Here is a 27,700-nt window from a genome sequence, read left to right on the forward strand (position 1 = left end):
AAATATAGGTTAGCAGTTGTTGAAAGGCATAGAACTTCTGGGTCTGTGTCTGAAAAGTGAACAGTTTCCTCCTTTGTATTTCTAGGTTAATTCTTTTTTAAAACAATTTCACTGGAGCTGGAGAGATGGCTCAGTGGCTAAGAGAATGCTGTTCTCCGAGAAGACCCAGGTGTGATTCCCAGCACCCACATTTGCTCACAACTGCTTATGACTCTAGTTACAGGGAACTGGGTACTCTCTTCTCACTCCACAGGTTCCTGTACTCACGTGTGCACATACAGAGGTAGGCACACAGATCCACCTAAATAAAAATAAAAAATCCTAAATATATAAATTACATTTGTATGTATGTGTAAATACCTCTTTGTGTGTGTGTGTGTGTGTGTGTGTGTTTGTCTGTCTGTCTGTTTGCCTATAGGTCCACATGTGGAAACCAGAGGACAACTCCACTATGCAAGTTTGGGAATTAAACTAAAGTTGTCAGACTTGGAAGCAAGTGCCTTTACCCACTGAGCCATCTTCCTGGTCCCAGTGCCTGTTCTTAATGTGGGGAGTTGTTTGATATAGGTAACCAGGTGAATTATCTCAAGTACCTGGGAAGTTACCTAACTGTTCCAAATGGCCGTGTCAAACATAATGAGTGGAGACACTTTTTAGTGGTTAAGCTTTTCCCTTTCATGATTGTTACATCAAAAGCTCTTCAGTGAATGACAAGCTGTGAATAATTAGTAGCAAGAGCTGCCTTGCGTGCATACAGCTGCACACCTTTTCAAAAGCACTTTGACATTTACCAGTGGGAACTATCTCCGTTACAGTCTTCATGAGGAAACAGAATAATAGATCTTGATGTCCTAAGAATGGCAGAAGAGAAAGGGAAAGAGCGAGCGAGTGAGCAAGAGAGAGAGGGGGAGGGGGAGAGAGAGAGGGAAAGGAGAGAGAGAGCCCAAATATCATTCAGTTTAAGTATTGGAAGCAGTGCAAGGCTGACAGGCATGGGTTAGGTCACCTGACCAATCCCAGCTCTTGTCCAGTGTGAATATTCGGAAGACACAATGAATGTTGCACAGATTGTAAAGCTAAAGAACAAACCCAGACATTTTCTTTTTCTTTCTTTTTTTTTTTTTATCATTATCTTTAACCATTTTTTTTTTATCCCCCTCCTGGTCCGCCCTCTGACAGTTCCTCATCCCATTACTCCTTTCTTGTCTCCAAGAGGATGTCCACCACCCCAGGGCTCCCCATTCCCTGGGGCCTCAAGTCTCTCAAGGGTTAGGTGCATCTTCTCTCATTGAGGCCAGACCAGGCAGTCCTTTGTATGTGTCAGGGGCCTGGGACCAGCTAGTGTATGCTGCCTGGTTGGTGGCTCAGTGTCTGAGAGATCTCAGGGGTCCACAAACTCAGACATTTTCTAGCCTCACTGGCTGTCGAGAGTGTGGCCCCACGAGACCAAGCAGGCTGCTGTGAGTGACTGTGATGGATCGGGAAGCTCTTCTTGTTGTCTAGTGGCAGATGCATTTTCTCGGGATAATGCTGACAGAGGGTCTTCAGTGTGATTCTTTGCATCATGAGTGTTGCCTGTCAGATGGCGGCAGAGGGGCGATTTCCAGCAAGACAGAACTATGCAGGTGCTAGAGGTTTATCTTGGCTGATATTTCTGCCCTGAGAGCATTAACACTTGAATTTCTGGGCCTTTGCTTTTAAATGTAGCTAGGGTGGATTCTGCTGTTTATGATTAACATCCACTTTGGGCCAGGATACCTCCAATGTGATAGCTAGAGGACAACCTATGGGAGTCACCGTCTTCCACCACGAGGGCGCCAGAAATTGAACTCAGTTCATCAGCCTTGGATGCAAGCTCATTTACCCATAGAGCTGTCTCTCCCACTCAGAATTAATTTCCTAAATTATAAGTTTTATTATATGTACAGAATTGATTTATAATGAAAAACCATCATTTAGAGCAAAAGACAATGACCCAGCCAGAAAATGTTCTTAGTAGGTGGAACAATAAAGGAAACCTAAACAAAGACCATACTATTGCTGGTGATCATGGACATAAGAAGGAGAAAATTGGACAGACAAAACGTTTAATCATATAAGGTTAAAAATCACGAGGCTCACCATTATCTCCACAGAAATAATCTTACCAGTAGAGATGTAGTGGTACCTTCTTAGATAAAGCTCTAACTCTGTTGAAATATTTGGATGAATGCATCAACTTTTGTGATTGTTTTCTTACTCTTTTTATGATTGGCAATGCCTTTCTTTGGACAAATCAATTCTTTTAGTCTCTGGATAGGAAAGGGTCAGCTCTTGACTGGATCCTGGGGTCCAATCTGCTTTTTTAAGGTGACAGGCATTTGATCTTTGATAGCGTTGGTGGCCTTGATGTTGTAGGAGGCAAAAACGAAATTCTTTGCTCCTTTGTGCATCTTCTCCCATCTGTTGTGCATTCTGTGGCTGCCTACAGTCTTTAATTTCTAGAGGACATTCTTTCTTCTCAAGGTTTCAATACCTTTTCCAAGATGCTCTAGTAGTAGAAAATGGGTCTCTTAACATTCAAACCACTGTTACTTCTCTCACACGAACATGAGACATTATAAAACACTCAGATTTAGCTTTTCACCCATTGAGTTCCTACCAAATCAGCACTTACTAGCCCATCTCGACAGAACCATTAAGGGGGGGCTGACTGGACTTCAACATACTAGATCCACCAATTGTAAGATTCAAATTCATCCCATAAGGCATCAGAAAATATGAATCTGAGTGCTGCCCTTCAATCTTTGTTAGAGATGACTACTGGGAGGCAAAACATGTATGTGCCTGAAGTGTCGTTATGGAGAGAGAGGAGCTGCTGGACTCATCTCATGTTCCTTACAGCTGAGTGGTTTTTGCCCCTCTCCTTTTTCTCTCACACATCTACAGCCCACACTAAGATCAGTTTCAAACTGAAGTTATGATTCAATGAGAAGAATCCAAGTGTGCAGCCATGACATTGAGGTTTAGGTACGCAGAACAAGTGTAGCTTCTAGAAGTTAAAAGAAATAGTCACTGAGGAAACAAAGAAAGAAAGTAAGTTTTGATACAAACTATCAAAAAGCAGACTCTCACTATGTTCAGACCAGCCTCAAACTCACTACATAGCTGAGGCGGCCTGCGAACTCCTGAGGCTCCTGTTTCTACCTCCCAAGTGCTGGGATTCTCTGTGTGGGAGCCACTGTGCCCAGCTCAGACGGAGTTTTATGTAAAAATGCTAAACACCAGTCTAAATTTGAAAGGTTCTAAGTGCCATGTCGAAATCAACTGGAAAACAAAAACAAAAACAAAAACAAAAAACAACCCACAGGAGACTCTCCAGCTAGCTGGGATTATACTCAAGTCTTCCAGGGTCAGTAATATAACACGAGTCTTCAGGTTCCCAGAAAGGAGTTGTGTATGTCCTTCGCCTTTTTCTATGCTCACACATGATTGTAGGTTATGTTTCTTTTTTTTTTTTAAATATTTTTTATTATTACGTATTTTCCTCAATTACATTTAGAATGCTATCCCAAAAGTCCCCCATACCCTCCCTCCCACTTCCCTACCCACCCATTCCCATTTTTTGGCCCTGGGATTCCCCTGTATTGGGGCATATAAAGTTTGCGTGTCCAATGGGCCTCTCTTTCCAGTGATGGCCGACTAGGCCATCTTTTGATACATATGCAGCTAGAGTACAGAGCTCCGGGGTACTGGTTAGTTCATAATGTTGTTGCACCTACAGGGTTGCAGATCTCTTTAGCTCCTTGGATACTTTCTCTAGCTCCTCCATTGGGGGCCCTGTGCTCCATCCAATAGCTGACTGTGAGCATCTACTTATGTGTTTGCTAGGCCCCGGCCTAGTCTCACAAGAGACAGCTATATCAGGGTCCTTTCAGCAAAATCTTGCTAGTGTATGCAATGGTATCATCATTTGGAGGCTAATTATGGGATGGATCTCTGGATATGGCAGTCTCTAGATGGTCCATCCTTTTGTCTCAGCTCCAAACCTTGTCTCTGTAACTCCTTCCATGGGTGATTGTTTCCAATTCTAAGAAGGGGCAAAGTATCCATACTTTGGTCTTCGTTCTTCTTCAGTTTCATGTTTTGCAAATTGTATCTTATATCTCGGGTATACTAAGTTTCTGGGCTAATATCCACTTATCAGTGAGTACATATCATTTGAGTTCTTTTGTGATTGTGTTACCTCACTCAGGATGATGCCCTCCAGGTCCAACCATTTGCCTAGGAATTTCATAAATTCGTTCTTTTTAATAGCTGAGTAGTACTCCATTGTGTAAATGTACCACATTTTTTGTATCCATTCCTCTGTTGAGGGGCATCTGGGTTCTTTCCAGCTTCTGGCTATTATAAATAAGGCTGCTATGAACATAGTGGAGCATGTGTCCTTCTTACCCGTTGGGGCATCTTCTGGATATATGCCCAGGATAGGTATTGCGGGATCCTCCGGTAGTACTATGTCCAATTTTCTGAGGAACCGCCAGACTGATTTCCAGAGTGGTTGTACAAGCTTGCAATCCCACCAACAATGGAGGAGTGTTCCTCTTTCTCCACATCCTCGCCAGCATCTGCTGTCACCTGAATTTTGTAGGTTATGTTTCTATTGTGCTTTTCTTTGTGGCACTAGAGACTTTTGAGGATATTTAAGTGTGCACTTGCCTTACCCAGTGCTCACAGTCTATGGTGGTGACCCCAAAGAAGGAACCAGGGGCTCCGATCCCCTTCACTCCCTGTCTCACAATGAAAACATTTCATTGCCTTCTTTTTTTGACCAATATTTTTTGACCTGTCCTTTTTTTTCTTATGCTTGGCATTTACCCAGTTCAGTAAATACCAGTTTCAGCCTTCCTGAGAGAGAGAGAGAGAGAGGCATTTGAAAGTGAAGGTCACTGTTGATATCTCACTGGATGGGAAGAGTTGAACCTCTGAAGTACTGTGACTGATCACAAGAGTTTCCTGATGGGTTGTCATGGGAGATCCCATTGCAGTACCACTGTTAAGAAAGTGTTCCAGAAGTTTCATGGGAATAGCTTTGGTTCTGATATAATAAATCTGCACATAAGAAGAGCTAAGGTATTAGCGTGATGTGGAGAATGCCTTTGACTTTTAAGAACTCTGATACTCTTCTCTGGGGAGCTAACATCTCATCTGCCCTCCTTGTAGAGTTTCTAAAATGTTTGAGTTTGTATGATGAATTCAATACAGGAAAAGATTATGTGAATTCCTAAGGACTAGAAAGTTAGTGGCCTGGCTAGGTGAGCTGAGAGTTGAATTTTGCAACAGTCTTTCACTATTATGCTGTGAGTGGAGGACAAAATAATAATTTGTTTTTGGATTACAGTGGAAGAATTACTTGGAGTCGGCTTAATTAATTGCAACTGCTCAATTTTTTTTTTTTTTTAAGTTTAGCAAATGTCGATCTTTGCAGGATATCCTAGGGTCTCTCTGCTTTCCTATCCTGTGTCCATGTGCTCATTCATCATTGTTCTTTAAAGAAGGATTTATTGGTATTTAAAAAAATTATTTCTATGCATTTGTGAGGGTATGTTTGCATTCCTGAAGTTGCCCATGGAGGCTAGAAGAGGGCTGTGGGTTCCTTGGGACTGGAGTTAGTGTTGTGAGCCACCTCGTATGGGTGCTGGGAACCTTCCCTGAGTCCTGCAAGGGCCGTGCACATTTAAACGTTGTGTCATCTCTCCGGGTTTTCTTCCTGGGTTTGTTGCAGTGTTCTTCCCTGGAGACTTCTGCCAGCAACCTTTAATTAACCTTCAATAATCTCGGGTGCCCCTATCCCTGACCACAGGAGGAAGCTAGTGACAATGTAGATCATCCCTTTCTGCTGCTTCCTTCTAGGAGTTCTTTCCTCTGGTAGAGAAATTAGGACAGTGATAGTTTCTAGCACATACACATCCCCAGTCAGTCTCCCTTCTCTCACTTCCTGTGCTGACCAGTCTTTAATGTCTTGCTTTTGAGTACTAAACATATGTGCCCATTTTTTTTAACCAACCAAAAATAACCATGGCAAGGGGCCTTACCTAAAACCTTAATATGAATGTAATTATTGGCTTAATAATTTAGATTATGTTAACACTAGAAGATCTTTTCTTTTTTTTCCAAACCAATTTTTTATTAGATATTTTCTTCATTTACATTTCAAATGCTATCCCAAAAGTCCCCTATATACCCTCCCCCCGCCCTGCTCCCCAACGCACCCACTCCTGCTTCTTGGCCCTGGCATTCCCCTGTACTGGGGCATATAATCTTCGCAAGATGAAGGGCCTCTCCTCCCAATGATGGCTGACTAGGCCATCTTCTGCTACACATGCAGCTAGAGACACGAGCTCTGGGGGTACTGGTTAGTTCATATTGTTGTTCCTCCTATAGGGATGCAGACCCCTTCAGCTCCTTGGGTACTTTCTCTAGCTCCTCCATTGGGGGCCCTGTGTTCCATCCAATAGATGACTGTGAGCATCCACTTCTGTATTTGCCAGGCACTGGCATAGCCTCACAAGAGAGAGCTATATCAGGGTTCTGTCAGCAAAATCTTGCTGGCATATGCAATAGTGTCTGCGTTTGGTGGTTGTTTTTGGGTAGGGCAGTCTCTGGATGGTCATTCCTTCCATCTCAGCTCTGAACTTTGTCTCTGTAACTCTTTCGATGGGTATTCTGTTCCCCATTCTAAGATGGAACGAAGTATCCACACTTTGGTCTTCCTTCTTCTTGAGTTTCATGTGTTTTGCAACATGTATCTTGGGTATTCTAAGTTTCTGGGCTAATATCCACTTATCAGTGAGTGCATATCATGTGTGTTCTTTTGTGATTGGGTTACCTCACTCAGGATGATATCCTCCAGATCCATCCATTTGCCTAAGAATTTCATAAATTCATTGTTTTTAATAGCTTAGTAGTACTTCGTTGTGTAAATGTACCACATTTTCTGTATCCATTCTTCTGTTGAGGGACATCTGGGTTCTTTCCAGCTTCTTTCCAGCCTCTGGCTATTATAAATAAGGCTGCTATGAACATAGTGGAGCAGGTGTCCTTATAACCAGTTGGAGCATCTTCTGGGTATATGCCCAGATGAGGTATTGCTGGATCTTCTGGTAGTACTATGTCCAATTTTCTGAGGAACTGCCAGACTGATTTTCAGAGAAGTTCTTCTCATGTGCCATTTGTATTTCTTCTTTTGAAGAATTCTTATTTATGGCCTTTGCCCATTTAAAAGGTGGACTAGGGCTGGAGAGTTAGTTCAGCAATTAAGAGCATTTGTGGCTCTTGTAGAGCACATGAGTTCAATTCCCAGTATCTACATACTGGCTCACAACTGTCTATAAGTCTAGTTCCAGGGCAAATGATGGCCTTTCATGTCTTTATGGGCACCAAACATATGTATGATGCACATATGTACCTGCAGGCAAAACATTCATCAGAGGAAAATAATAAAATAAATAAGTGTAAAGCTGTTTTATCCTTTTATTATTAAGTTATAAGGTTTAAACTAGACTGTCGATTTTTCATTTAATTCAATTATAATATTTATTGAATAACATCTGCATTGTAAACACTGATTTCTGGTCCTGCCTCCATAACAGGAAGCTGCTTATCATAGGCTTGCAAATCCCCAGGAGTTTTCTACAGACTGAAAAATTGGGTCATTGATCTTATTTTCCTACCTAAGTATCACCTGAGAGAATGGACTTGGAAGCCTTGTTAGCAACCTTGATATGAGTGTCAGATTCTTGGCAAACTTGCCTTTGCTTACAACCACACACTGTCAGAACTGCAGGATGGAAAATGAAAGGTTGACACATTTGATTATTGGGTCCATCAGTCGGATATCACACTTAGAAGGTACGTGGAGCAGTGAGAGCACAGTCCTTGGAGGTCAATCGTTTTGAGCAGGAATCATATTACGTCAGCTCACTGTTTGACCACAAGCAAAAATCCTCACTGCTTACCATTGCGGAATCCAGTGTTGCTTCAGCAGCCTAAGACCATGCAGGTGTCTGGGTGTGTGTGTATGTGTGTGTGTGTGTCAAAGAGTCTACAGAGGTCCTCTTAATTGTTACCTTTTCTTCTTAGAATTTGTTTCTTATCCCTTCAGTCTCTTAGCAAATAGCAACACATTACTACCACTTCACCCTTCCTATAGAAGGGATACATGACTTCTTAGATACATGAGTTGAAAGTATCTTCCCTCATTCTACAGGTTGTCTATTCATTTTGTCTCTTAAATTAAAGATCTTTTTATTTTTATTTTATGTATGTGTTTACCCAATTCTTATATGTGTACCATGTGTGTGCCTAGTTCCCCTGGAGGTTAGTAGAGGGTGTCAGATCACAGTTGTGTGTCATCATGTGGATTCTGTAAACTTGAGTCCTTTGCAAGGGCAAGTTCACCCTTAATTATTGAGCCATCTCTCCAGTCCTTCTTCTACTTTCTTAACATCCTCTGTTGTGCCGCCTAACTTGAGCACAGCAAACTTGTTTAGATTTTAATGGAATTGATGTACAACGAGAGCTCATAAATAAACAAATATTTGTGTTTGGAAAATAGAGCTCAGAAATTTTTTTAGGGTTTTATTGCACGTGCCAGACACATGTGTGGAGGTCAGATGTGTGGAGGCATGTGTGGGGATTCAGTTTTCTCTGTTATGTGGACCTTGGGGCTTGAACTCAGGTCCACGGCTTTGGTGGCAAACACCTTTACCCACTGAGCCATCTCACCAGCCCTGCTGGGTTATAAGAGAAATAGATGTGCGTTAACTCAATGATGGAACAAGTCTATACTATGAAACTTGAACATCAGATGTAGCTATTCTGTATGAGCTGAGGATGGAGAAGGCCACCTTTCCCTTGTTCCTTTAGACCCTTCTATATTGGTCACTTTAAAAGCAAATTAGCACACACTACTATTATAGCAAAATAGACTTTAAATGAAAAGACCTACAAATAATGGAGATATTTCTCTGACAATCGTTTTGTAAACCATTATTTTTGTCACTAAACTTTAGAATGTCCATGAGTCGATACATGGCGTAGAGTAAGTCTGGCCACGTGAAGCTATTATCAGAGTGAGGTTATCACATTCTGGACTATCATATTCTGTGTAGCCATGGATGACCTCATACCTTGGATCTCTATTCCCTGAAGTGGCGTGCCCTACCATGCCTGGCTTGAGGGTGCTGAGGATTGAACTCAGGGCTTCTCAGATGTCAGGCAAACCTTCTGCCCACTGAATTACCTCCTCAGTCTGCTAACATTACTTTAAATCAGTGGTTCTCAAACTGTCGGCCCGAGACCCCTCTGGGGAGCAAACAACCCTTTCACAGGGGTCACATGTCAGATACTCTTCATATCAGGTCAAGGATAACTCTCCCGAATTAGAAAGCAACTCAGCAAAGACTGTCTTTACTTCCATCAACATGAACTTTCATGACTGCCTGAAATCTTAGTCGTGAACCATTTCCCAGCAGTGGAGATCGGAGCAGCTGCAGCAGTAGATAGCAATTTTGACTCGAGGCTGCTCATCAGCTGAGAATAATTTTCCTCCACGGGAAGGTGACACCATGCTTCTTTGAACGCCAGAACGCTCACCAAAACCAAACGCTGATCTGAAGCTGCGTTGTTCATTAAGATGTGCTGCTCTAAGTATCGTGTGGCGGTTTAATATTAGTTACTCAGGGAATATCCTTGGAGTCAGGTTAGCTGATTAATGCTGAAATAGATGCAGCTGAAATTGAAACGATGATTTATCTGGGGTTGTGTTTTTTTTTTTTTTTTTTCTTCAGGCAAAGCTCTGAAGGTATCAGCTGAGAGATTTACAGACGACCCCTGTTACCTCCCGAAAAGGGAGGCCGTGGTTCAAGCCGCCCGCGCCCTGTTGGCAGCAGTTACAAGACTCCTTGTTCTTGCCGACATGATTGATGTCATGTGCCTCTTGCAGCATGTGTCATCTGTAAGTAGACAATTTGCTTTGCTGTTGTTTTCAGTTTTAATTCCAATCTTGAAGCAAGCATCAATCCTGGTGCCTCCTGCCTCATCTTTATCAGAAGCCTTTATCAGATAGAGTTATGAAGACCGGTGCATCCACCCAAGAATGAAGCCAGAACTTGCTAGTCTTAAAGCCATTGTGAAAGGACATCAGGCGGCTTATGGGAGGAGGAATTGGCAGGGAGGGAATTTTAGACCTTTGAACATACAATTAGCATGCCCTTTACCGAAGTATTTATTTTATTTTATTTTCTCTTTTGTATGTGAGTGTGGAGGACAGTGTGTCCTCCTTTGATTACCCTCTGCTTTATTTACCGAAGTTGGGTCTCTACCTAGAGCAGTGGTTCTCATCATTCCTAATGCTCCAACCCTTTAGTGCAGCTCCTCATGATGTGGTGGTGACTCCCAACCATAAAATTATTCTCGTTGCTACTTCATAGCTGTAATCCTGCTGCTGTTATAAACTGTACTATAAATAGTCTTTGGAGGTAGAGGGTTGCCATAGAACTCGCAACCCACAGGTTGAGAACTCTGGATCTGGAGCCAGGACTGGTGATCTGGCTAGGCTGGCGAGCCGGCTTCCCTGGGGACCACTGTCTCCAACTCACAGGCAAGCCCCCAAGCCCACCTGGATTTTGTGTGCCACCGAGGTGTGAACTCCAGTCCTCACAGTCACGGAGCAAATGCTTTACCCACTAAGCCACTTCCCCAGAGTCTCACATGAGTCCAAACAAGCAACAGCACAGAGCTGTGTAGACAATATTATTCATGTGCAAGTGTAAATGACGTGAGAAAGAGGAGCCTTCACCGGAAGTTTAGGGCGTTTGGAAATTTACCCTCCTTGGTAAGTAGGCACTACTATTTTCTCTTTTGTGCTGCTATCTTGTCTGATCCATGGCTGTGCACCTGGAGGGCAAATGCTCTTTGTTAGAACCATATCCTCGCTATGACAGCTTTTTTAAAAAATAATTTTTTAAATAAAAAATAATATTTTTTCATACAATATATTTTTATTATGGTTTCCCCTCCCTCATCTCCTTCCAGACCTTCCTCATCTCTGCACCCATCCAACTCCATGTCTTCATAAAAAACCAAAACCAAAACCAAACCAAGGAAACCCAAGAATTAAAAAACAGAACAAAACAACAGAAAGTAACAAAAAGCACAAGAAACACATACACATATACACACACACATATACACACATATACATATATACATATACAGACATATACACATACACATATATGCACATATGCACATATACACACATATACACATACACACATACATGTATACATATACACACACATACACACATATACATACACTCATACATATATACACATACATAATCATATACATACATACACAAACATATACATACACACATACACCTAAACACACACACATACACATACATACATATATATACAACATACATATACACACATATACACATACACACATACATGTATACATATACACACACATACACACATATACATACACTCATACATATATACACATACATAATCATATACATACATACACAAACATATACATACACACATACACCTAAACACACACACATACACATACATACATATATATACAACATACCCATACATACATGCATATACACATATACACACATATACACACATATACATACATACAGAAACACACACACACACACACACACACACACACACACACACACACACGACATAAACCCACAAAACTAGAAACTGTAATACACAAGCAAGACTGGTGAGGTAAAACGCCTTAACAAAGCAATAGGAGATAAAAAGTCTGACAGTAAAAACATTGAGTTCATTGTGTGTTGGCCATCTACTGCTGGGCATGGGGTCTGCCATTAAGAGAACTTTGTATACCCAGGCAAGACTGTTGGGGGGAAAACCAGTTTTCCCTTTGTATGTAGTTGTTAACTAAGACAGCTTCTTGCTTAGGGATGGGAACTCATGACCACTTCCCATTCTCAGCACTGGGACCCCATTCAGCTTGGACCTGTGCAGTCCCCATGCATGCTGCCCCAGTGTCTGTGAGTTCAGGTGCAGTCCTGTTGTGTCTGGAAGCCACTGTCCCCTTGGTGCCCTCCATTTCCTCTGATTCACAATCTTTCTGCCTCCTCTTCTAAAGAGTTCCTCAAGCCAGGACGGGAGGGATTTGGTGAAGATATCCATTTAGGGCTGTGTATCCCAAGGTCTCTCACTCTCTGAATAGTGTCTCACTGTGGTCTCTGTGTTTGTTCTCAGGGAAGCTTCCCTGATGATGGCCAAGCAAGACACTGATCTATGAGTAAAGCAAAATGCCACCAGTAGGCATCTAATTGCTACATTCCATTAGCAGAACAATAATATTTGGTTTCCTCCCAGGTCCATGGCCTATGTAGTCTCAGGCTCTGGGTCACCTGAGCAGTGTCAGGTGTCTCACCTCCCTGGGGTGGGTCTTAAATCAGTAAGAAAGTGGTTGGTTATTCCTATAGCATTTATGCCACTGTTGCTCAAGTACATCTTGTGGGCAGGGTGTTGTTGTGGGTGTCAGGGTTGACAGCTGGGTTGGTGTTGACCATTCTCCTCTGGTAATGTGCAGAGTACCTCCCAGTACCATGAACACTAGTCAATAGGGTGAAGACCAGTTAGGCACTAGCTCAACCTCTGTGTTCAATATGTGTAGTGTGTGTGTGTTGTGTGTGTGTGTGTGTGTGTGTGTGTGTGCATGTGCACATATGTGTGTTCCCTTCAGAAGTAGGGCTTACTATTTGTGGAGAGCAACCAATAGTCTTAGAAATAGTGTTCATTGTTTTGGGGATTCCCCTGAAGCCCTTTTAGCTAAAAACTCATATATATATGAACACACACACACACACACACACACACACACACACATATATATCCCATTCCTAACACCAGAGATTTCAGTTGGTGGCAAAAGATGTCTAGTTGGGGCTTTATCTCCTCAATTATTTGGTAACTTAATCAAGGATAAGTTAGTCTGTGATGCACACAGCACTCAATTATGAAAATGTATAAATGAATTTAATACAAGTAAGTATTTGTTTATCTCAGAGAAAATCCAAGTAGAGAACCTGCTTGCTCTACCTTCCAGACAAATCATTTTGGCATAATGCAGTAGAAAGGAAAGCCTTTCTTCTTTTCATTATTTTGTTTAACATTGCAATAAATAGTTCAGAGGCAAAGGTTACAAAGTACTTCTTGGAATCTCTCCTGACTTCTCTGCTTTCCATAGGACCCTTCACTTCTGTCTGAAGGTACATCTGCATTTCCACACAAAGGCTCCTGGTGCTAATTTGTCAACTAGGTCTTTCTTTAAATCTTACTCGTTATTTCCTGTTGTCTCTCTTTGTTATTCCAGTGATCCTCCCCTTTCAACTCCCCACTCCCCTTCTCTTTGTGTGTATGTTGTGGTGTGTAGTGCATGCACTTGCATGTGTGGCTGCATGCACCAGTGCACACACACAGGGAAGTCATAGGAGGGTGTCAGATGTCTTCATCTCTTGATTCAAAAGCAGCCAGGAGGAGACTGGCTTCCAAGCAGGCAGTCAGGAGTGGGATTCTCATTCACACTGGGTGGAACTTTAGCATAGGACCTCAAAGCCCACCCCTGACCCCCTTCTCCAACATGGTCACACCTCCTAATAGTAGCACTTCCCATGGGCCAAGCATATTCAAACCACCACAGTTTACACCACAGTGTAAAGAACACGGCCTCCTTCTCGGCCATTTTAATCGAGTGGTCCTAAGAGTTATACACAGTGCTAGGCATACTGTCTTAGTTAGGGTCTTACTGCTGTGAACAGACACCATGACCAAGGCAAGTCTTATAATGTAGATCAAAGAAAAGAAGATCACTGCGCTTTGTACTAATGAGCACAGCTAAAATTTATCAAGTTCTGTGATGTACCAAACATGATATTGGATTACCTAACTCAATGCTTATTGAGGCACCATGGTAATGATACTTACTGAACTGAAGTATCCTGTTCAAGGCAACAGGAAGGAAAAAAAAAAACACCCTTGGGAGCCCAGCACTCTAAGAGTTAAAACAACATTAGTTATACTTAGTGCTTGGAAGTGTCTATACAGCATCACAGGCCCATAGCGGGAAAGCATTTTAAACCCCAACTGTAATCTCTCAGATCTATTAGAACCCTGTTAGAGCCCAAGCAACAATGATACTTCAGCCGCAGAGGAGGAGGATATGGGTCTTCCCCAATGAGAAAGGAAGGCTATGGTGTGTTCACCGTGATGCCTTTTCTATGATCTCACCCTTAGGGTTTGTATATAAGTTGTTACAAGTTCAGTTTTCAAGGTTTCAGGTAGCATTATATATGTATTCCTTGAGATGATAGAGATTAGGTTTAACATTATATCTTTTCACTATGACACTACATTTTCAAAATTAGTTTATATTCATGGTATAAAATAGTGTTTCTGATATTCATCTATCTATAATCTGTCTGTCTGTCTGACTGTCTTGTCTATAGCTTAGCATGTGTGGTGGTTAGTGTTAACTGTCACCCTGATCAAATCTAGGATCACCTGGGAGACTAGTCTTTGGGCAGACCTGTAGGGGATATTCTTGGCTACATTAATTGAGGTGGGGAGACCTGCCCACTGTAGGTGACATCATTCCCTGGACTGTGTATGTGGAGGAAGGGAACTGAGCAGCATTTGTGGTTTCCTAGGCTGATTCATAACTTGGCTATTGTGAGTAGTATAGACACAGATGTGTGGGTGTGCCAGTTGCATGCTGACTTATGCTCCTGTGGTTATACACCCAGGGTTGGTATAGCTAGATTGAATGATAGTTCTATTTTTAGTTTCCTTTGAGGACACTCTGTACTGATGTCCACAGTGGCTGGACTAATTTATACCACCACTAACAGTGTATAAGACTGCATGACTCTTCATCTTACAGTGCCTTCAATTTCTTTCTGCAGTCTCTTAAGGTTTTCATTATAGATGTCTTGCACCTCCTGGGTTAGGGTTATTCATATATATATATATATATATATATATATATATATATCATATGAATATATATTATATATGTAACTGAAATGTTTTGCATTCTGATTTCTTTCTCATCAAGATATTTTAATTTGATATTCAGACAGGGTAATATTTTATACGATATTGTATATAGTAGCTGTTTTCTTGATACAAGCTAGAGCTATCATAGGAGAAGGAGCTTCAGTTGAGGAAATGCCTCCATGAGATCCAGCTGTAAGGCATTTTCTCAATTAGTGACCAGTGTGGAAGGGCTTGTCACCATAAAGATAGCCTATGAGATGCTATTGTGCAGTAGAAGACCCCAGAATTTTGGAGATGCTAGTACCATGGAATAGCTACCAAGACCAGCAGCAGCAGTGGAGTGGAGCCAGCCAGAGCTGAGAAGAAAGATTGTATTGGCTACAGAGAGCAGAGTTGGAGAAGTGTCCCAAGCTCTATGGAGGAGCCCAGAAGATCATGGGTGGATCCCAGACTTTGGATGGTTGGAGGTTGCTTTTGCTTTGCTTTGATAGTGACTGTGCCCTGATTTTTCTCCTTTAAAGTAAGAGAGTATTTGGTTTATTTTTGACTTTACTGGGGAACCCACAATTGAGAGACTTTAAATTTTAAAAGACTTTGGATTTTAAAAGAAATTGGCTATTTTAAAGGGACTGAAATTTTAATGTGTTTGAATTTGTAAAGGCTGTAGTACTTTTAAGCCATTTATGTTTTTTTTAAAGACTTTTTTATAGATTCTTTGTGAGTTTCATACCATGCACTGTCCTACTCATCTCCTTGTCCCCTCATATCTACCCTCTGCCCCTGCAACTGCCCCACAAAATAAACACACACATAAGCAAAAAAACAATAACTAAAAATAACAACAACAAAAAACCAAAACAAAGCATAGAAAACAACCAGCTGTAGAAGCTGTGGTGTGTCACAGTGTGTCCACAGTATTTTCCTCTGTCCGTACATCTTCACGTGTGAATGTTCATTGCAATGAGTCATAGGTCTGGTTTGAGGTCTGCGGCTTCTGTGACACCATCGATATTGAATCTTCGCCAGGACTCTTCCCAAGTTATTCTGCTGTTGTCCCGTGTCATGGAGATCCTGCAGCTTTGGACTAACAGGACCACCCCTTTCATGTACCCCAACAGTTTACAGATGATGTAGATTTTGGCGTGGGCCAACCCAAAGCCATGGATCTGCCTGGGTGGTTGCTGAGCCAGTCAGCCCAATGTCTCTCCCTTATCTGCATCACCAGGGGAAGCTCTCTAGCTAGACCACCCAGAGCCACCATAAGCAGGAGGTAGGGTCAGCTCTCTGGCTCTCATGCCCTTGGATCCAGCTCCACTGTGCCCCCTCCACCAGCGCCAGCTCTACTATGCTGCCCAGGTGAAGTTCAGGGACCGTTCTCCCGCCAGTGAGGGGCAGGGTCAGCTCTCTGGCTCTCATGACTTCAGGGACAACTCTTCCAACTATCACAGGTGGCAAGGGGCATGGAAGAGAGGGCATCACCCCCATGCCCAAGGCCACCTTATGCAGATGGGGACGAGGGGAAGGGCCATTTCTCCTGTGCTCACACCCATGGAGCTGGCTCACCTGTGCCCCCTCCCCCGCCAACTAGGGTCAGCTCCACTGCACTCTCCAGGCGAGGTGCAGAGCCCGCTCTCTCAAATGCTGCTGCCTATGGCAAAGGGCAGAGCCTGTTCTCCTGCCCCCAGGTTCAGCTCCCTCAACTGCTGGAGGCTGAGAGAGGGGGAGATTGTGTGTGTGTGTGTGTGTGTGTGTGTGTGTGTGTGTGTGTGTGTGAGAGAGAGAGAGAGAGAGAGAGAGAGAGAGAGAGAGAAATATCACCTCCATGCCAGAGGTGAGTGGTGGGTTCAGCTCTTCCATACTCACACCCCCAGGGCTGGCTCACCTGCTCCCCTCCCCTCCCATCCCTCTATCCCTCCTCACCAGGGCCAGCTTCACTATGCTGCCCAGTGAGGTGCAGGACCACGCTCTTCTGAGTGCTGCTGCTGGTGAGATGTGGGGCCGGCTCTCCTGTTTGTCTCAGTCAGTGAAGGTTAGGGCCAGTTCTGCACAATCCTTGGGCATGCATATGGTCCCATGTGGCTGCCCAGACCAGGGACATTCTCATGGTCTCTAGTGGTAACACGAGCTATGGACATCGGAACCGACACAACCCCTGCTGCTGTGTAGCCATGGACCCAGACATGGGTCTGCGGCTGCGTGAACTGGGACTTCACCATAGCCTTAGGTGGTAGGGCTGGCTACCCACACTCCTCTCCTCCCTTGAGTCTCCAGTTCCCCCTCCCTTCATAGTGCTAAAACAGACTTGCACACTGCAATGACTCCCCCTGCTGGTGAGCCATGGGGCTGTCAGGCCTCTGGATGACCTCCTTTCCGGGTTCTGAGAGGCATGGTGGCAAGCAGGTTTCTAAGTGTCTACTGTACCCCTGTGTGACTTGGCAGCAGACGGGTCTATGGATATCTTTCCCCTTCTGCACTCTTGTTGTGGCAGGGGGCCCCTCTGTGTCTATGGCCCTGTCTGTGGCAGCAGGCAGGTCTCTGGATGTCTCCTGCCTTCTAACCTTCACTGCCATCAGCGCAACCCTGGGATACTAAGATGACCTCCCCTGTCACCCAGCACAGCAGCCAGAGGTCCCAGCCCAAGGCAAGTCAGGTCATTTATGCTTTTAATGTGAGATCTTGGGGGTGAATAAGAAAAGAAGGGTTGCAGCTTAAGAGTGATGTTTGTGCGTCGAGTGGACAAGGGGTTTCAGTTGTACCGGCTGGTTTAGTGTCAACTTGACACAAGTTAGAGTCATCAGTGAGGAAAGAGCCTCAGGTGAGGAAATGCCTCCATGAGATCCAGCTGTAAGGGATCCTCTCAATTAGAGATCAATGGGGGAGGGCCCCAGCCCATTGTGGGTGGGGCATCCCTGGGCTGGTGGTCCTGGGTTCTATAGGAAAGCAGGCTGAGCAGACCATGGGGAGCAAACCAGTAAGCAGCACTTTTTCATGGCCTCTGCATCATGACCTGTCTCCAGGTCCTGCCCGGTTTGAGTTCCTGTCCTGACTTCCTCTATGAAGAACAGCAATGTGGAAGTGTAAGCTGAATAAACCCTTTCTTCCTCAGCTTTTTCTTTTGGTTAAGGTGTGCTTTGTCACAGAAATAGAGACCCTAACTAACACACTTGCCCTCCTTCATTCACCTTAAATGTCTCTCCTTTTGAAAAAGATATTTTTCTTTGAATTATGTGCGTGCGTGCGTGCGTGTGTGTGTGTGCGTGTGTGTGTGTGTGTGTGTGTGTGTGTATGTGAGGGGATATGTACCATGTGTGTGCAGTGTCCACAGCAGCCAGAAGAGGGCACTAGATCCCCCTGGAACTACAGTTAAAGGTCGATGTGAGTTCCCTGGCCTGAGTTCTTGGCCATCTCTTCAGCCCCTGAAATTCCTCTTCAAAGTTTTCTCCTCACTACGGTCTGTGTCTTTCTCAAGAAGAGTGTTACAGTCAACATTAACACAGATGCATATAACTATCATGCATTTCCTTCTATATAGAGGGAATTCACTTAAAATATAGTTATCTTCTGACTATACACACTTTTTTTCTGCGATGCCGACCTACTTTTGTTTCTTGGCCTTATTTGAAGTATATAGGCTTGCTTTTCTTCTCTCTTCCCATTTTATCTCTACTATTTCACAAGAGCTCCTGAGCCTCCCCACTTTCTGCTGAGATAAACTGAACTCTATACAAGTCCATGCTTCATGAACTGAATGAGTCTGGGGTTGGTTTTTTTTTTTCTTCTTTCTTTTATGCTACAGGTAGTACCAGAATTTTGTACAACTGTATTCAATATTAAATAAGAAAAAAAAAAGCTACTGATTTGGTTTTGCTTGGGCAGCGCTTCCTGGTACCTTCTCATGGGTTGCTGGGATAGGCTGCTTAGTCCTGGCTGTCTGAATCAACCAATCACAGGACAGCAGGCTGCCGGGGGAGGGGGTGGGGGTGGGGCGACTCTTTTTCTTGCTGCTTCAGCCTATTTCCTCTTGTCCTCCTTCCCAAATTTCTCCATGAATATACATACTTTTTGTTTTTGTTTTTGTTTGTTTTTTTTTTACAAACTGATTGGCTATTTAGTTTCTACAGAACATTGGCTTGGATTTATTTAAATATGTATTGTCAGGGAGAAGGAGAAAAGATCTATTTGGGGGGAGAGGGAGTGCTGAGTCAAACTAGACATTTTCCTGTTGTCTGTTCCATGTCTCGTGTACAGCAAATTTTCAGTTATTTTAATGGGAGATGAACAATCATGGCCTCTGCTGTTTTGTTTGATGGATTGCTGTTATTATTTCTGAACCGAGACGATGTGATGGGAAAGCGAACTGTGGGAGTGTTCATAATGCCTGCTTCTGCTCTGGGTGTTGGTACAGGGGTATGGCCTGCATCTCTTTACTCTTATCTTGCATTCCCTTTGATATACGATAAGGTAGTCAAATACAGCAAAATTGGATTTGTTTTTCAGCCCAGAGATCACTTTAATATCCAATCTGCACAGTTTTAGAGAACACCTATGTTTGTTTTTACTTCCAATTGATCTACTGAATTTTTGCTGTTTAGGGTTTGAATTCGGTCTGTTGTTTCTTTCTTTCTCCTCCTCCTCTTCTTCTTCTTCTTCTTCTTCTTCTTCTTCTTCTTCTTCTTCTTCTTCTTCTTCTTCTTCTTCTCCTTCTCCTTCTCCTCCTTCTCCTTCTCCTCCTCCTCCTCCTCCTCCTCCTCCTCCTCCTCCTCCTCCTCCTTCTTTTGTAGAAATGGTAAATTCAAAGATCAGCAAATTATTTTGGGATTCTTGGCTCAGATTAAATTTCCCCTTAAAAATTTGAACGAGTCAGTTTCAGGAATGTTAATATGTTTTCAATCTAATGGTTCTTCCTTTCTCAAATTATTCCAACTGAAAAAAAAAAAGTCATTTATTTTGAGAAATGATCAGTGCAACGAAGCTACAGAACACTGCTACTTAGGCATCCAGAGAGGTTTCTTTTGGTGGCCAGGCACAGAAAAGGAAGAACAGTCCTCAGACCAAGTCAATAGTCTGTCTTTCTGAAACAGATAAGCATCACCAGGTTCGTCTTTGTCCCCTGGTCTGCAGCTTTTATCTACAGAGTGAAAATACTGTTTTTACTACATAGCCCCGTAAATCTACATGTGTGTAGTCGGGGGAGGTGCAGAGTGCATAAGAGAAATCCAGCCAACGCCATCTTGTCAGTTTTATGCCACTCCTCCATGGCGACTGTTTGTAAGGAGGAGCAGTCTAGTTGAGAGTGTAGTCATGGCGCTGTTAAGGGACCCAGGGCACTTTAGTATCAATAATGGAGGAGATGAGTCCTGATAATGAAAACCTGAGCAAAAAATCTCCACATTATGCAAACTCTGACCTTCAGTTAAAGCACTCTCTTGATGATGAAGCATCCCTGGGTCTCCTCTGGCCGTAAACATATTATCTGGAAACACCTCCCTCCCTCCCTCCCTCCCTGCCTCTCCCCTCCCCTCCCTCCCTCCCCCCTCTCCCCTCCCCTTCCTCCCTCCCCCCCTCTCCCCTCCCCTCCCTCCCTCCCTCCCTCCCTCCCTCCCTCCCTCCTCCCCTCCCCCCTCTCCCCTCCCCCTCCCTCTACTCCTCCTGCCTCCTTGTTTGTTATTTTGAACTCTTACAGGTGTTTCCCCTCAAGTTCCCTGGAGTTGCAGAAGGTTTACATAAGTAAATGAGAACATGACTACATCTTTAATTTGAAAGAATAATTTTTAGGGAAGAGAAAACATAGAGCATAAAGAACACTTTAAAATGTAGTGAAACTTTCGGTAAATACCTGTCAGTAATGGACTCATAGGATACATTGTTTAGAGTCCTGGATCTGGTGTGATTTTGATTTAGACATACCGAGAAGGGACCAAAAAATAGCCAAGACAGAGAAAAGACCACATGACAAGATACGTATTTAGTGTAAAGTTTACTAAAACTATGTTGAGAAGCAATTGTTTTTGTGTGTTACAAGGGAGGGGAATGAGACACGTTTGGCTGTGTTTAAACCAATAGGGAAGGGGGCTGAGGGAGGGACTGGTGGGAAGGGACTGGTGAGAGGGGGCTGGTGGGATGGCTTAGTGGGCAAAGGTGTTTGCTTCCAAGCTTGACAACCTACATTCCATCTCTGAGGCCCACATAGCTGAAGGAGAGAGCTAACTGTCATGTATCATCTTCCGACTTCTCCATGGGTGTCATTTCACATGTAGACACACACACACACACACACACACACACACACACAGATATACACAGACACACACACAGATACACACACACACACACACACATACACAGACACACACACACACACACATACACATACACAGATACACACACACAGACACACAGACACACACAGAGACAGACACAGATATATACACACACACACAGACACACAGACACATACACAGATACACACACACACAGACACACAGACACACACACACACACACACACACAGATACACACACAGACACACACACACACAGACACACACACACAGAAAATAGCTAGAAAACATTACAAAGTAAATACAGTAAATCGAAATATTATGTAAATAATAACCATAAATTAGAAAAAATAAGGCATATAAACAGATGAGTAGAGTTGGCTCGCTCCCAGAACTCTGAAGTTTCATGTCCTCTGTGGTCCAACTCAGGCTTCTTCATGTCTTCTATTTTATGTAACTCCTTCAGTCACTCTCAGTGAGCTTTCAAATATTTGCCGTACCCTACTCTTTCCTCTTGTTTGCACTCCACGTTCTAAAGAAAGATCTCAGACATTGGTGTGAAGGCCCTGCTCAGCCAAGCTTTCTGAGGCCCAGTTTACGCGCTTGAGACTGGGAATGTACCAGGACCTCCTGTTACTGATGTGAGACTTCAGCTGGAAGGCATAAAGTACCTGGGGCTGAACACATACTTGATGAATGTCAATGCCCTTCCCATTTCTGGCTTCCATGACTATTTCCGCCTGTAATCTTTAAGTTCCCCCAGTGTCTTAGGGTTTCCATTGCTGAGAAGAGACACCATGACCAAGGCAAGTCTTATAAAGGACAACATTTAATTGGGCTGGCTTACAGGTTCAGAGGTTCAGCCCATTATCATCAAGGCGGGAACATCGCAGTGTCCAGGCAGGCATGGTGCAGGCAGAGCTGAGAGTTCTATATCTTCATCTGAAGGCCACTAGCAGAAGACTGGCTTCCAGGCAGCTAGGATGAGAGTCTTAAAGCCCTCACCCACAGTGACATACCTACTCCAACAGGGCCACACCTTCTAATAGTGACATTCCCTGAGCCAAGGAATCACACCGAGGGAAGAAAATATGTTTTATATTCATAACATTAAAAAAAAGATTTATTTATTTATTTTTATGTAAATGAGTACACTATAGCTGTACAGATGGTTGTGAGCCATGTGGTTGCTGGGAATGGAACTCAGGACCTCTGCTCCCTCCAGCCCCGTTTGCTCTGGCCCAAAGATGTATTATTATATGTAAGTACACTGTAGCTGTCTTCAGACACATCAGAAGAGGTCGTCAGATCTCATTATGGATCCACCATGTGGTTGCTGGGATTTGAACTCAGGACCTTTGGAAGAGCAGTCAGTGCTCTTAACCGCTGAGCCATCTCTCCAGGCCTATTCATAGCATTTGGATGAGAGGAACTGCTAAGTGGTATTTGTTGAACTTAATTTGCATCTCACTTATCTCTTCACATTGGATTGAAATAAACATGGTGCCTTCACAAAATGGAGGATGTAACCCAGGAGAGCGCCATTCTTTCATGGCTCATGCTGTAGTGCTTGATACACCGAGGATCAAACCATCCCTGGGAACTTAATTATACCCCATAAAATCTTATTGGCCTGTCTCATGGAGTCACAGCTGTAGTGGGATTCTGGTGTGCTTAAACGGTGACATCTCTATCCATAGACACGAATCTAGGTGACACCACAAGATGAGATCCATGAAATAAAAGAGCAAGTGACAGTCATATCGGGTGACACGCTCAGCCACTGACAAAGTATGCTCGAATTCACGGAAACAAACCATGGCTTCAATTTCTTGTGAGTTCCCTTTACTTACCTGTCAGTGGCGGGAAGTATTCTGTGACCTGCTGCAATCTATCACCTCTCTATCCGCTGGAGAAGGGACAGGAGCAATCTGACTCCTCGATCTTGTAACTCATCCGTTACTAACCTGCTTTGGTCACTAACCTGGAAGTACTCTTCCCTCCTCAAAAACGCAAGCTCTGAGAGATCTTCCTCTCTGAGTGACCTGCTCTTTGCGGATCCTCTGCAGACACAAGGTACATCTCATGCCATGCCATGGGCATGCGGGAGCAGCTAACTTTTCATACATTTGTTGGTTTCCATGATTGGCATGTGAAAACTTGATTGAGAATGCCTTTGTTAGCATATATTGACAATGGATCTTACTGTGATATTTTCATGCATGTGTATAATATAGTTGGTGATATTTACTGCCCTACTCTCTCTTTTGTCCTCTCCCAGCCCCACTTTTCTCTCTCTCTCCCTCCCCTCTCTCTGCTTCCCTCCCTCCATCTGTCTGTCTATCTGTCTCTCTGTCTGTCTCCCTCTGTCTCTCTCTTGGCATGGACCTTTTTGCACATGGATGCAGAGACCAGAGGGCAACATCAGATGCATTCCTAAGTCACTCTCCACTGTATTTAAAAAATTTAAGCTCATTTAGTTAAAAATTATAATTACATTATTTACTCACTTCCCTTCTCCTCTCCAATCCTTCCCGTGTACCTCTTCCTCTTGCTCTCATCCAAATTAATGGCCTCTTTTTCTTTGTTGTTACACACACACACACACACACACACACACACACACACACACACGGTGTGCTCTCCCCGAGGAAGACTTCAGCAACTAAGGAGCTTCCTGTGGTTTTCTAGGGTTGAGGCCCCCTGAGTTTCCCTCCTTTCACGTTAACTCCCGTCTATCGGTGTCTTCCTTTTTCAGTTCATGCCTAGGCAGCCATGTTAGTGAGGCTTTATGGGTGTGGCTTCTCTGACACTTCTAGGAGTCAGAATCTCACAGCACACGGTTCCCCTGGCTCTTGCCGTCTTCCCCCTACCCCACTGATCTCTGAGCCTGAGACACAGTTGTCTGCACTTGGATTGGCTGTGGCTTTCTGTAATGATCTCCATCTGCTGTAAAGAGATGTGATGAGGGGTGGGAACCACCCTTATCTGTGGCTATAAGGACAGAGATTTTGAATGTGACAAGGGATTCCGCTGGCTTAGTGAAGTGGTGGTGAAGCTCGCTCCTTGGCTAGCCTGGCTGGCCATGGATCTTGGGTGGTTGCTTCCCCAGTGTTGGGATTGCAGATATGAACAGCCACACCCAGCTTTTCCGTGTACTGTCGGGATTCAGACTCAGGTTCTCAAGCTTCCGTAGCATAGTCTTTACTGACTGAAACCTCTCTCCAGCCCTAAGAATGTTATAATATTAGACTTATTGTTAGACTTAAAGTTATACATTAAATCTCATTTTGGGGGGTACCCTAAAGCATGAGAATTCTTTTATTCTGAATGACATATGCTCTTCTTGATAGGATGAGGGTGGACAGAACCTCTTACTCATGCATATCGGTGCTACACACATACAGTCTCTATCTCTTTATGATCACCCCTAATTAGTCCATTGAAAGATAATTAGCATTTGTTGTCTCTGAGTTACGGTGGGTAAAACTGAAGCACACTGTTGACTCTGTCATCTTAGTGGGGAATTTGAAGAAAACATGTCACCATTATCATCTGCTTTTCTTTTCGTTTTCAGTTCCAAAGAACATTCGAGTCTCTCAAAAATGTTTCCAACAAGTCCGACCTCCAGAGAACCTACCAGAAGCTCGGGAAGGAGCTGGAAAGCCTGGATTATTTGGCCTTCAAACGCCAGCAGGTAGGAAAATAAGAGCAATTCAGGCTTCCCGCTGTCCCTCCTGTAGGAGGTGCAGACAGGTCGAGAAACTTACCTTCTAATGATTGGGGCAGAAATAGCTTGTGTCGATCGCCCCGTGTTCATCTCGCTACCTACAGTGTACAGTGCGGCCCTGGCTTTTAGATGGGTACTTTAGGGGTTTCTGCACACGTCCTTTTATTCCTTTAAAAGGAGATTCCTGCGGTTCTGTGAAGGTCTAACTACCCTTTGGTAATGACGTCTTAGCAGCACAAAGAGCTTCTAGGACGGCCTGGCCACATGGCTTTTGTATTTGGTAGGGTATAACCAAGGGGGAATAAAAAACCACCCAAAGACCAGGAAAAGCGTCTAGATGAACCTGCAAAGTGAGGACAGAGACTCACCTGTTTTCAACAATAGCGTTTGACCTCCAGCTTTGCTTTTTGATCTTTGAAGATGAGTAAAACCTTGTTAAATAAATGTGCAAGGTTAAAGGGAAGGATTCTTAACAAGTGCATGCCTCTTGGCTTGCTTGGAGAGTCCCAAGATAATCCCGGAGACAAATCAAACCTTTGTAAGATTGCTTGTAGGATCGGTACTGTCCACACTCAGTCTTCACAAGGATATAGTCCGTGCATCCTGTAGACCACACCGTCGCAGTGGCTGGCCATCCTTTTCAGGCAGAGTCTGGTTGCAGTTCCTGTATGGCCACTAGGTGTCAGTGTCGTCAAGCTTTTACTTTGTTGGAAGGCTTTCTTGGATCAGAGCAGTCCCTCAGCCGGTTAAATTAGGTTGCGTGAAAATGGTAGCTGGTGTCTAGAATCGCGGCTACACGGTTGACCTGTCTGCAGAGAGTGCAATCGTCTCGCTGTTGCCCGATTTACAAGTTCTGGGCCTTTGGTATATGGATTTTCAAAGCAGTATTTTTGTTAAACCACATTAAGTCTATATGACATGGCTTAGAAATTAGCCCAAGAATAGAATTGTGTTTCTAGGTTCTTGCTCTATCATAGAGGTGGAAAAAGTTTCTCTTCAAAATTGAGTATTTAACCTTTCTGTGGCTTTATTTCTCTAAGAGTTACATTTTATTTATTTATTTATTTATTTATTTTTGATTTTTTGAGACAGGGTTTCTCTGTGTAGCCCTGGCTGTCCTGGAAATCACTCTGTAGACCAGGCTGGCCTCGAACTCAGAAATCCGCCTGCCTCTGCCTCCCACTGCCCTCCTAGTTACATTTGTGTTATGGAATATTCTAGATGAGGACAAACGGACTATCTCCACAATACTTTATACAGAAAAAGAACATGGTAAGCATTTATGTGTGTGTGTTTTTCTTTTTCTTTTTAAACTACTGTTGGCCTGGGTGTTAGCAGACATAACACAGGGAGCCAGTGTTGCCGAGAGCTGCAACCACAGTCAGTTCCCGGTTCCTGCTGCTCAGCGCTCACACCATGGATCTCCGCTTTGGCCTTGAATAGTTTCAGCTCAGTTTTGTTCCCAAGATCCTATTTTACCACCATGGGGCGTTTGAGTTGACAGACCATCCTCTCCCCCGACCCTTTCTCATTAGCGCGTTTCCGGTGACGGTGATTAGATTCTAGTACTTCCAGGGCGGGCGAGCAGAGCTCTGGGAGGACCGTACTGAGTGAGGACAGGTAACGTGTGAGGAGTGGAGAGAGCGAGCCCGTGGTGCCTGTGAACGTGTGCATGTATGTAGACCATCCTTGCTGCTGCCACGCACTGTGGCACAGAGTAGGACTAAACCATTTTTGAACCGAGTCACTAAACGTCGTCGTAGCAGTACCGTAGGGTCGGTTTTATTGGTAGCATTTGTAGATGAGACCGCTGAAGAGTTTTGTGACTCTCCTATGATGGTCGTACGGAGGAGAGAAGCTGGAGGAGAGAAGCCCTGAGTCAGCCCGACTCCAAACCGCCCGCCCACATTGCCTGGCTGTGCGGGGCTTAAGCGTCAGAACATTAGCTGCTCTCTGACTGGGTGGCATCTTCCATTCCTGTTCTTTTAAAGCAAGAAAAAAAATCTATTAGGCTCACAGTGAAAAGTACTTTTTTTCTTTTTTCGTCTTACTGGGAGAGATTCAGATCTCTGTAAAACTGCTAATTCAGCAAGAAAACTTCCTTGTAAGAGCTGGATACAGAGATTTCATCCGTGACAGTTTTTTTTTTTTTTTTTTTTGGGTCCCGTGCTACCCACCATTCTTTGCGGCAGCAGAAGCAAGCAAGGTTGATTTGCCACCTCCTTGGTGGACCCTTTCCAGTCTTAGTATCTGACCATGGCAATTCTCTGACTGGCGCAGTTACTGGGCATGCCCAAAGTTTTGGCCTCAGATTGCGGGGCATTAAAACTAATGAGTTTGACTCACTTTGAAATGCAGGTGGGCATTATCCCTTCTGTTCTTGTACACAAATGATAATAGACTGTTCTTTGCGTGATTTCAGGCACTCTCCTAATTTATTTTATTCCTGTATCCATTTTGGAAAAAAAAAAAAAGAAATGACTAACATCACCCAAGCTCTTAAGTTACGGTTGGCAAGTCAATCAATTATAATAATTTTTATGGATTCATTCATTAAATTTTCTTTTCTATGAAATA

At 43.6% G+C, this 27,700-nt stretch overlaps 1 protein-coding gene across 3 annotated transcripts in view; it reads left to right on the forward strand.

Annotated features, from left to right (window-relative positions):
• The window catches only part of Ctnna3 (catenin (cadherin associated protein), alpha 3), a 1,573,570-nt gene that overhangs the window by 126,876 nt on the left and 1,418,994 nt on the right, over positions 1–27,700 (forward strand). For all 3 annotated transcript variants that reach the window (NM_177612.3, NM_001164376.1, XM_006513475.3), the window contains exons 4-5: positions 9,831–9,997; positions 24,971–25,090. In NM_177612.3, coding sequence (NP_808280.2) covers positions 9,831–9,997; positions 24,971–25,090 — 287 coding nt within the window. The remainder of the gene's footprint in view (positions 1–9,830; positions 9,998–24,970; positions 25,091–27,700) is intronic.

This window comes from Mus musculus, chromosome 10, assembly GCF_000001635.26.
Source record: "Mus musculus strain C57BL/6J chromosome 10, GRCm38.p6 C57BL/6J".
In the NCBI taxonomy this organism is placed as follows: Eukaryota; Metazoa; Chordata; class Mammalia; order Rodentia; family Muridae; genus Mus; species Mus musculus.